Source organism: Marmota flaviventris, chromosome 6, assembly GCF_047511675.1.
Source record: "Marmota flaviventris isolate mMarFla1 chromosome 6, mMarFla1.hap1, whole genome shotgun sequence".
NCBI lineage: Eukaryota > Metazoa > Chordata > Mammalia > Rodentia > Sciuridae > Marmota > Marmota flaviventris.
Genome location: NC_092503.1, coordinates 17657999 through 17669341, shown reverse-complemented (window position 1 = coordinate 17669341; position 11343 = coordinate 17657999). Strand labels below are relative to the sequence as shown.

The 11343-nt window shown below is 40.5% G+C and overlaps 1 protein-coding gene across 1 annotated transcript in view; it reads left to right on the top strand.

The window, feature by feature from the left end:
- The first annotated feature begins 1673 nt into the window (after positions 1-1673).
- The window catches only part of Sash1 (SAM and SH3 domain containing 1), a 229767-nt gene continuing 220097 nt past the window's right edge, over positions 1674-11343 (top strand). The window contains exon 1 of the mRNA XM_071612923.1: positions 1674-1747. Coding sequence (XP_071469024.1) covers positions 1727-1747 — 21 coding nt within the window. The 5' untranslated portion in view covers positions 1674-1726. The remainder of the gene's footprint in view (positions 1748-11343) is intronic.

Below are 11343 nucleotides of genomic sequence, written 5' to 3'. Positions count from 1 at the left end.
GCACATTGGACCTAGGTGGTGGCACGTTGGGTCAAAACTCCTTTAAAGAGAGATCTGGGGGCAGGTCCCTTTGTGTCCCCTCCAGAACTCTTAATACCCCTTAACATGCTACTTAAGGATTATTTTAATACATTTCTAAGATATAATAAGTTTAATTGGTGGTTTAGTCTATCTTTCCCCTTGAAGTTAGGAGAAATAGTAGCTCTAATGTTTTTTGGTGACTTGATAATTTACATGTAACTCTGTGAGGTCGCACATTATTTTTAAAGAATATATATTTTGGCTGAGCGTGGTGGTGCATACCTGTAATCTCAATGGCTCACACCTATAATCTTAGTGGCTCAGGAGGCTGAGATAGGAGGATTTCAAGTTCAAAGCCAGCCTTAGCAATTCAGTGAGAACCTGTCTCTAAATAAAATAAAATACAAAAATGGGGCTGTGGATGTGGCTCAATGGTTGAGTGCCCCTGAGTTCAATCCCCAGTACCAAAAAAAAAATATATATATATATATATATATATATATATATATATATATGTATGTATTTTCCAAATATATTATGTTTTTTTAAGTTTTTTAAATGTTAATTTGTTATACATGATAAAAGAATGCATTATAATTCATATTACACATATAGAGCACAATTTTTTGTATCTGGTTGTACACAAAGTAGAGTCACACCATTTGTGTCTTCATACATGTACTTAGGGTAATGATGTCCAAGCAGAATATATTTTTAAGTAATATATTGTTTTCTGAATATATATTTTTAATATGTCTACCTTCTGACTGTTCACTGATATGACTCACATCAGTTGTACCTGTATATGGAAATGCCAGGCACATTTACTTTAAGTATTTTAAACAACTATACAAAATTTTATTTTATTACAAGGAAAGTTTTATTAAGTGTTTTTTCTCCATTCAGATGTCTTTGAAATTAGTGTTTTTGTAAGCTCTTTCTTTTCAGGGCTATTAACTTGGATTAAATTATGTTAAAGCCCAGCTAGGGATTTTTAGAGTTTGAAATCTGGCGAATGGGCCAACCCTACAGAGTCGTCTCAGAACAGAGGGTGTGCTGAGATGTAGACAGTTCTTGCGGTGTGAACGCTCATTCTAGAACATTAAACTTACCGTGTTAAATGAATGTCTAGATGTTTCTCTGTGGAAGTCTTGGAATAGTCCTCCCCTTCCTTTTCTTGAGCCAAGAAAACTCTGAACCAGAACAATTCAATTTCAATTTGTGGAAAAACTAAACTCAGTGAGCCAAACACAGTGTGAAGACAGTTTTGGGGAGGTGGGAAGGGGAACATTGCAATCCCTGTTGTCTGTTGCAAGAATATCTGCATTTCTGTTTAAACATTCCAAGATACATTTACAAGCTTTGCTTCTGAGGGGTTTCTGCAGCTTCGTTTTACATTCTGAGAACCCAAAGAGGGAATCTTGCTTTTGTGTCACAGTTATTGTGCTCCTATGTGAAGTATTTGGAAGGCCCCCAAAGAGGCCTCAGGAAGCAGTTACTGCCTCTGGACTTATCATCCCGAGGGCGATTTGTTTTAAAGTTGATAATCTCTGGGGCTACACGAGTGTCCCACATCTGCCCTGAATTGAAAACAGATTCCCACTAAGAGCCTTACATCATCAGAGCTGAGGACTCGTGAGTCAGAGAGGAAGTGGGAGACATCTGAACGTATGGCCCCATAGACCACGAGCAAGCAGCAACCTTCATGGAGGACCGAGAGGACAGGGTACGTGGGCTATCGGTTTTCAAGTTTTAAGTCTGTTTTGTGGCGTCCTTTTGACACTTGGGCAGGAATATTCGGGAGGGGACTGTGGTGGGAAACTGTCCTTTTCCAGGCATTCTCAGGGTTGCCAAGGAATCGTTCAAAATTCCAAGAAGCTAGGCAGCCTCCGAGTCAGCATTGTGCTGCCAGGTTTTGCCATTTTTGTGACTTTATCATTTATTATACAAGATATATTGATATAATTATGCAGATATTTATTTTCCTCCAAGACCCTAAAAGGTTTTTGTAAGCCAAGGAAAGTTTTTACTGTTAGACACCAGAGCTTTTCCTACCCTTTGCTTATCTATGAGATTTTTTTAAATTCATGCTAAGAATGAAGGATGTAGCTGTGTACTGCATATTACAAGCCTCTGGGGATCAGGACCATCGGATTAACTATTTAGCATCTAATACTCTACTCAAGGAGTTTTCTTCTCAGTTTGCTGAACTAGTTCGTTGTCTGTCTTCTCTAATGAAACAGTATTTACATTATTATAGAGTGTGGAATTTTTTGCCCTTTTCATTAAAGAAAGATCAGCTTTGTTCATGAGAGATGGTTGAAGGAAAGAAAAGAATGTGGAAGTCACAAGCAAGGGTCTGCAGGCCCAGGAGATGGATGTCTGGAGCTGAGACCCCCAGCCTGGCCCCGCAGGCCCTTCAGGCTCCTGTTCTGGTTCTCGGTTGGGCTTGGGTGAATGGAGGCCTCTCGGGTTGCTTCCAGAACTCTGTTTTGCTCACATGCATCTCTGAGAAGATGAGGATGGTGTGTGGTAGAGTTGTGCCCAATAAATATGTATTGAATGAAAGTAGAATGGTGGAAGAGAGCTCTAGAAGAATGTCAGTTGAGATATATTGACCTAGTGAGCCCCTGCTTTGGGGAAGGGCCACTCTGTTCTTGATAAGCGGGGAGCAGAGGTAGAGAATAGGGAACTGAGAGAAAGCACCAGAGGGCCACTTGGAGCAACCGCGTATGAACTGCATGGTGGACAGGGTTATGGTTTTAACAATGTAAAGATTCTGGACAAAGAGTCTTGGTGGGTAATAGCCACACCCTGTGAGAATGTTTGGAAGCCCCAGGAAAGCTGGGATGGGAGACAGTGGACAGACAAGTGGCTGGTTTTCCCTTCAACTCGGTACAGATGTGCTCATCAAAAACATTCCAACAGTACAAAGCCTGTTCTGTTCCATGTATTTCCTCTGGTCTCAGAAACAATATATCGAGAGCAGCCCAGTTGGCAGGTAACATTTTCAGTCCAAATGCCAAAAGACTGCTCCCTCTTGACAGGTTGCCCACAATTCTTGAAAGAGGAAAGGTTCTTCAGATGCCAAAATTTGACTGGAAACTGTGTCATGGGACTATGCCCTCGTAGGAGACAGAAGCTTCCTTTTAGAAAAGGAAGCAAGCACATTCGAGTTTTTGTGTTGGAAGAGGCAAAAAGATGGTATTGATCAGCTCAGATACAAAGGGGACTTACCAGGCTTAGAAATATCATTCCTAACCTATCTAAGGCAACCAGCAAATGAGCTTTAAAATCTGGAGAAATGGTTCCAGTGCAGACTGACTTCCTTACTGAGAGCTGACTGTGTACATATATGTCTTAATTTAACTAATCTAGTTAATCTACCTAATTAATTCCTCAACCCCAGATGTTTGGAAAGAAAATAAAGGCAATATGGCAGAGAATCCCAACATTGATTCCTGGATTATAAATCTAACTACTATTACCTCAAATATAATTCACATCCAAAGAAACCTTTGCCTCTTTCTAAGCAACAAAATCAGCAAATCTTCATTTGGGACTGAATCCTATTTCCCTGACCCCTCCTCTTACAGCCCCATATTTGAACACCTGGCATTTGGTAATATACCACCATGGCACCAATGGACTATGCCACCATGCCAATTTGCAGCCTCACTGCTCCTCAGAAGTTTTGTAAGTCAATGTTTGGAACTGAGAACACATTATCCCCTAGAAGCAAGGTTAGGCTCCCAGCTCAACTCCTCAATGCAAATTTTCCTTAAAATATGGAAAATCTGCTATAAGCTTCTGGGAAAAGACAGTAAAAATTATCATTTTGTCCAACAGCATTGGAGGATAAATTTTACGATAAATTGTAATCATGTTATTGAGAGCATTTTTCATATCCTTGAGGATTTGTTCTTGGCCTCGTGTGCCAAGCCTTCCTTGGTCTGGACCCTAACCACCTATCCTAGGTGCATTTTCTCTTTTTCTCTTGATCCCTCAAATGGTACCCGGGGCTGCAGTCCAAGCTAATTATTTGCATTTGGTTTCCACTTGTGGTTTCCTTTGCCTGGAATGCCATCTTCCCTTTCTAATTCCTGGCAAATGCTGGATCAACTAACATTATTAACACAGTTAAAATTTCTCTGTCATGCTCTGGTCAAATTCTCATCTCTCAACACCTTGGGTCACAGACCCTTCTGAGAAAACTTTGCATGGACTTCAGGGGGTTCCTCCACTGACCTTCTAAAGGTCCAAGAATACCAGTTAAAAAAACCCTCCCTCAGAAAAGTTAAACCACACACACACACACACACACACACACACACACCTTTCCTGCATTAACATAACACCTTAATAAGTACCACTATGTATTAACATTTACCATATTATGGTGCAATTTTTTTGTTTGTATGTTGCCCTCTGTCCTGTACTAGCTCCTTAACGACAGGGATTTCTTCAGATTTTATTACAATGCCTGATATGTAGTAAATAATTCATAAAAGAGTCCATGCATGGATAATCTGGTGGATATATGAATTTATGGGTAGATGGAGGGATGAAGGGATGATTGAATAGATAGGCAAATGGAGGAATGTTAATTGAATGTGAGGGTGGATGGGTGAATGGATAGAGTAATGGAGAAAACGTTTATCTCAAGAAGGACGAAGAACTCCACAGAAACTTCTACAAATCTTTAAGCAAGAGTTTTAGATACTTTCAAGAACATGAGATTGATGGAATTTGTCCATTTGTTTTTGTACTTCCTTTTATATGTAGGAAGGATTATGAGTAGCGGGAAGAGAACAAACATGGGTTTGAGTTCTGGCTGTCCACTTCCAAGTTAGATAGCCTTGGGTAAGTTGTTTAGTTTTCTACTTCTTCTGGAAGATAGGAGTAATACCTGCCTTCAAGGAGTTGTTGTAAGGATTAAATGATAATCCATCTCAAAGTTCTGGCCAAGGGCTTAAGCCCTACAAGGTAGAAGATAAGTGTTAGGAAAACAATGAATCTAAATCTGAAATGCCAGACGCAGAACTTTGAAGCCAGAAGGAACCTGGGCCTTGCTGCCCAGGCTTGGACTCTCCCCTTTTGATATTTGGTCCTCCTGGTTTTGATGCAATATGTCAAAATCCTGGCTTCATCTTTTATCGGCCACTTCCTGAATCACTTGGGTAATCAAAATAAAATAAAGAAGAGTGAGAGAAAGGAAAGTGGAAAAGAGTTCAGGGGATTTTTAAGTATAAGAAAGTAATTGCCCAAAGTAGAATTAAGTCAGCTGCAGTAGAGGAAAGGGGAAAGAGTACATGCAAGAAAGAAACCACAGGGGGATGAGAGAGTGGTGTGGTGGCAGGCAGTGGCAAAGGGAAGAGCAGAGAGGCTGCACCATGGGGAAATTGCATCCCAGGATAATAAAAGGAGCAGTTGTTAACTTCCACATGCACACTGGGGAGTCCATTTATTTGCATTTGTAACTCAAGAAGTACCTTGTATGTTTTGAATGCCTCAAATAAATAATAATGATAATAATGCAGCACTAGACAACACTTAACACTATTTACCGTGTGCCAGGCACTGTTCTAAGCTCCTCACATGAATTAACTCATTTTGTCTTCACAACACTGAGGTGGGTATATGAGATCCTATTTTACTGATAAGGAAAGCTCACGCACAATGAGTAGCAATCCTGGCTATGGGAGTCAGTATTGAACCCAGGCAGTCTGGCCCCAGAGTCCGCACTTTCAATCAAATGAAAGTCATACTGGACTTCCCCCAGGAATGCAAGTGCCACAGAAGAGGCCCCAGGCATGGACCAGATGGTTAATTCAGCTGCTACTATCAACAACACAGTAAAGTTCAATTTGGTGGACAATCCTGTGGATATACTGTTCAAAATACCATGTTAACACCTAAAAAGTTATGTAGAACTTCACAGCATGGAGGGACATTTGATTGATTACGCTCCGACCAGTCAGATGATTGTGCTGAGAATTTCAGGAAAGGTCCATCTCCCGGTCGGTAGTCACAGTCTTCAAGGACATACATGGGGCAGAAGTTACATGATCCCTGCCACCCACCTAGTGCTGCAGGGGCAGAAGAGCACCATCTATATTATAGGTAATGTCCAGAAAAGTCTACAAAACTTCTTGCTGCAAGTTTATAGATATTATTATGTTGATACTCCACTTCTTTCCCAAATACAAGAACTAAGACAATTATACTTCCTTTTTGAGACTTTTTTTTTTCAGTGCTGGGGATCAAACCTAGGGTCTCCCGCATGCTAGGCAAGTGCTCCACCCTGAACTACATCCCCACTCCAAGAATTGTTTATTTATTTATTATGGGGGGTGAGGGGGATTGAACTCAGGGGCACTCGGTTGCTGAGCCACATCCCCAGCCCTATTTTGTATTTTATTTAGAGACAGGTTCTCACTGATTTGCTTAGTGCCTTGCTTTTGTTGAAGCTGGTTTTGGACTCATGATCCTCCTGCCTCAGCCTCCCAAGCTGCTGGGATTACAAGCCTTCAAGAATCATTTATTTTTTACTTCGTTTTAGTCAACTTTTTTGCTGCTGTGACTGAAATATTTGACCAGAACAAATGTAGAGGAGGAAAATTTATTTGGGGGCTTATAGTTTCAGAGATCTCAGTCCATGAACAGCAGGCTTCATCCTTCAGGCTTGAGGTGAGGCTGAACATTATTGTTGAAGAGTGTGGCAGAGGGAAGCAGCTCACATGATGATCAGAAAGCAGAGAGAGAGAGACCCCCCCACTCACCAGATACAAAATATATACCCCAAGCCATGCCCCCAATGACCCACCTCCTCCAGCCACATCCTACCCACCTTCAGGTACCACTCAGTTAATCTCCATTAGGGGATTAAATCACTGATTGGGTTAAGGCTGTCATACCCCAATCATTTCTCCTCTGAACCTTCTTGCATTGTCTCACACATGAGCTTTTGGGGAATACCTCACATCTAAACCATAACAGACTTTTTATAAAAAGCAACAATATACAGTCTTTGAGCACTCTGTTTACTAGATTAGGTTTGACAGACTCACGTTCTAAAATAATTCCATTTTTCTTATACTTAACCCCGAGGTACTGCCTTTCCCCCAAATGCTTTGAGCAATTAGATCCCATTTTCTCATATCATAAATAGGCACTTTTTCAAATAGTTAACATATTCAACAAATTTAACAAATTCTGATCCAAGGACAGGTAAGGCTGGCAGAAATAATGTAAGTCCTACCTCTCTCTGTTTAAATTAATATAAGCATTTCAATAATAAATGAAGCCACTCTGCAAATACTTAAGGGTTATTTGATCCTCTGGTGATCTCAGTCTTCCCTATGTTAAGTCATTTACATGTCACACTAATGTTTTAAGGCCTGGCTTAAGGGTGAATATGTAGGTAAGAGTCTATGAAAGGTCACCAGGAAGTTTGACTCTATCCAGTGACTCACTCTTACTTTTGACTCAGGAGAACAGAAAAATAGCATTTACTGTCTAAAATCTAAAAATCAGAAGCCATAGGAGCCACAGTGTCCTCCATGGATACCAGCGGGAAGGAGGAAGAGCTGGGGACAGGGAGGACATAGTAGGTGGGTTGCCCAGATCTTTGTCCCCATTTTTTTCCTTATTCCAGCTTGACTAGAGAATCCATTCATGTAAAATTCAATCCCCTTTGGAGCATTTGTGCATCTGTTTAGGTGTCCTTCAGAAAAATATCTAATCAAATTTTAATTTGATTTAAATTCTGAATAAAGGGCTTTCCATAAACTGACTCAAAAGAACTTCATTATCCAAAAGTAGGGCAGATACAAAAAGGAGCTTTCAAGCATGCAGAACAATCCTATCATTTAAAAAAAAAAGTTCTGCAAGTTTAATAAATACCTAATATAAACACAAAATAAAATTAGTTGTGCTTTTAGTGAAATGCTTTCTTTCTTTTTTTTTTTTTCATTATTAAACTCCCCCCCTCCGCTGCCAAATTCCAAGAAAACATATGACATTAAAGTGAAATTTAGCTCCTCAAATAGAGATCAATTGTTAACTAGACTCCCTAATGGGCAAATGGGTGTTTAAAAAGCTAGATTTAAGCCAGGTGTCCACCTGGCAGGGCTTTTTTTTTTTTTCCAGTTAGGACATTATATTTAAACATAATAGTTGGGTTCATCTCAACAAAATCATACATGTAGGGAATTCAATTTCAGTTTACTATCTCCTCCTTTTTCCTTCCTTTTTCTGCCCTTTCTCCTTCCTCTAATCTGCTAAACTTCCTTTTGCTCATCTATTTATTATTGATTCTTTTTACATATACATATAGGTGAAGTTCCCTCCGGTATATTTTTATATGCACATAACATGATTTTTTTATTAGCTACACATGACAGTACAATGATCTTGACAATTCATACATTTGAATCAAATGGGGTATAATTTCTCATTTTTCTGATTGTACAGGTTGCAGAATCACATTGGTCATTCATTCACCTATATACATACAGCAGTCATAATGTCTATTTTATTCTGCTGCCCTTCCTATCCCCCCTTCTCCTCCCCTCCCATCCCATCACTTCTCTCTACCCAATCTAATGTGACACACTTTTTTTTTTCCTCCTCACAACATCATACATGTATTCTGTATAACGATGAGGGTCTCCTTCCATCTTCCATGCAACTCCCCTTCTCCCTCCTCTTCCCTCCCACCTCTCATTCCTATTTAGTGATAATCTTCTTCTCACATAACATGATTTTTTAAAAAGAATTCATTCCGCATTGCCTCCCCATTCCCATCCCTCCACTCTGCTTCTTGATCTCCTTCTTCCACATTATTGAACCTCCCTCTATCTCTAAGATGTCCTATCCTTCCCTCCTTCTTTCATTTATGTAGCTCTAGCTTCCACATATGAAAGAAAACATTTGACTTTCTGAGTCTGGCTTATTTCACTTAGCATGATGTTCTCCATTTTCATACATTTACCATCAAATGCCATAACTTTATTCTTCTTTATGGCTGAGTAGAACTCTATTGTGTTATAGATACCACATTTTCTCAACCCATTCATCTATTTACAGACATCTGGGCTTGTTCCATAAATTGGCTATTGTAAATTTCGTTTCTATAAACATTGAAATTGCTGTGTAACTATAGGATGCTGATTTTTAGTTCTTTTGAATAAATATCAGGGAGTGGGATAGCTGAGTCTATGGTGGTTCTATTCCTATTTTTTGAGGAATCTCCATACTGTTGTTCAAAGTGGTTGCAAGTAGTCTGTAGTCCCACCAACAATGTACAAGCCTCCACATCCTGGACAGCATTTATTTTTGTTTTTATTCTTGATAATTGTCCTTCTGAGAGGAATGAGATGAAATCTTGAGTGTAGCTATGTTTTATATTTCCCTGACTGCTAGAGACGTTGAATATTTTTTCATACATTTGTTGGCCATCTGTGTTTCTTCTTTTAGAGAAGTTTCTGTTTAGCTCTTTTGCCCATTTATTGATTGGATTATCTGTTTGGGTTTTGTGTTGTTTGGTGTCAAGTTTTTTAAGTTCTTTATTATTCTGGATATTAATCCCCTGTCGGAGGAGCAGCTGGCAGATTTTCTCCTGTTCTTTAGGCTCTTGATTATTTCCTTTTCTGTGCAGCAGATCTTCTAATTTGATGGTATCCCACTGTTGAGTCTTGGTTTTATTTCTTGTGTTTTGGGGTCTTGTTAAGGAAGCTGGCTGGCAGGGCTTTTGTGAAAATAGGGAATATAATGAATATAAACTTTACCAGCCTCGTACTGAGCACGCAGTGAACACTCCATAATATTTTGTTGAGTAAATGCTGGATAATTCTAGACTCACAGCCAGGCCAACTCAGCTCTCTTGTTAGCCTTTGTCAACATGGGTTAGCAAGGGTTATCATTATGAATAATTCTCAGATTGTAGGAAAAAGATTGCTTCCTAGAAGAGACAGTCCCCTGGAAAATGAAGTCCCGGGTTTCTGTGACTTGTTTCTTAACCTTTTACAAAAGGGTAATTAGAGTTATAATTGGGTTGCTCTGGGAATTAAATGAAATCATGTACATCCACCCAACCATCCATCCTATCCAAAAAAATTGAATCGATAGCCTGTAATCCAGCTACTTGGGAGGCTGAGGAAAGAGGATTGAAATTTCAAGGCCAGCCTCAGCAATTTAGTGAGACCCTGTCTCAAAATAAAATAAAAAGAGTGGGAGATGTTACTCGGTGGTAAGTGCCCTTGGGTTTCATTCCCAGTTCTGCAAGCAAACAAATGAAAAATTTAAAGAATTAAAATAGTTGTATCAGGGAAGGTGGGTAGAGTAGGGAATTATATACATGGGAGAGGAAGGAGAATAATACCTGAGCACTGCTTGACTTACTAAGAATGTTGCTTACGGGCTAGGGCTGTGGCTCAGTGGTAGAGCGCTTGCCTAGCATGCATCAGGTACTGGGTTCGATCCCTGGCACCACATAAAAATGAACAAATAAAATAAAGGTATTGTGTCCATCTACAACTAAAATATATTTTAAAAAATAAAAAATGTTGCTTATTAATCTTCTTCTAATGTGATGATGATAAAGTGTGTGTGTGTGTCTGTGTGTCTGTGTGTGTGTATACATATTTAGACACACACACATACGCACACAAATAAAGATGTTTGTTCAGAACTGTGACGGGGAATCAGGACTGGATGTCCCCTCTCCCATCTATAGCCCAAGCCTAGCCCATGCCCCACACTTATTTGTCCTTGTTTCCAATTCTAAACAACTCTCTCTGCCATAGAAGACACTGGAGGAGGTGCATCCAGAGATTTCCCGGGGCAGGGAGAGCACCCACAGACCTTAGTGGAGGCCAGGAGAGGCCCCTCAGCAACTGCTTGCCAGTCTCACCCAGGCTGGCCCCAGCAGGCTGCTCATGGGCTTGTAGTGAGGCCAGGGTTTCGTTATCCTGAGACACCAGCCACTGGTTAAATTAGTCAAATACTTTCCCCCGGTGTGACTGAGCGGACTGAGCAAAGAGGAAGAGAAGCTGAAGAAGAAAAGATGGCTACTGGTCAGCTCCTTCCTCCTCCTCTCCCCTCCCCAGCCTCCCCCCCCCCCTCCCCCCGCAGCTGTGACTGACACCACCTGGGCCCTGAAACAGCTGCCACAGACTCCTGCCACTTGCCTTCCTTCCTAGGGTCCAAATGTAGGCAGGGTGGCTGTGTGTGTGTGTGTGTGTGTGTGTGTGTGGTGTGCACGCACACCACACACGCATGAGAAAACTTCTTAACGTGCCATCTCATGGCCAGGGAAGA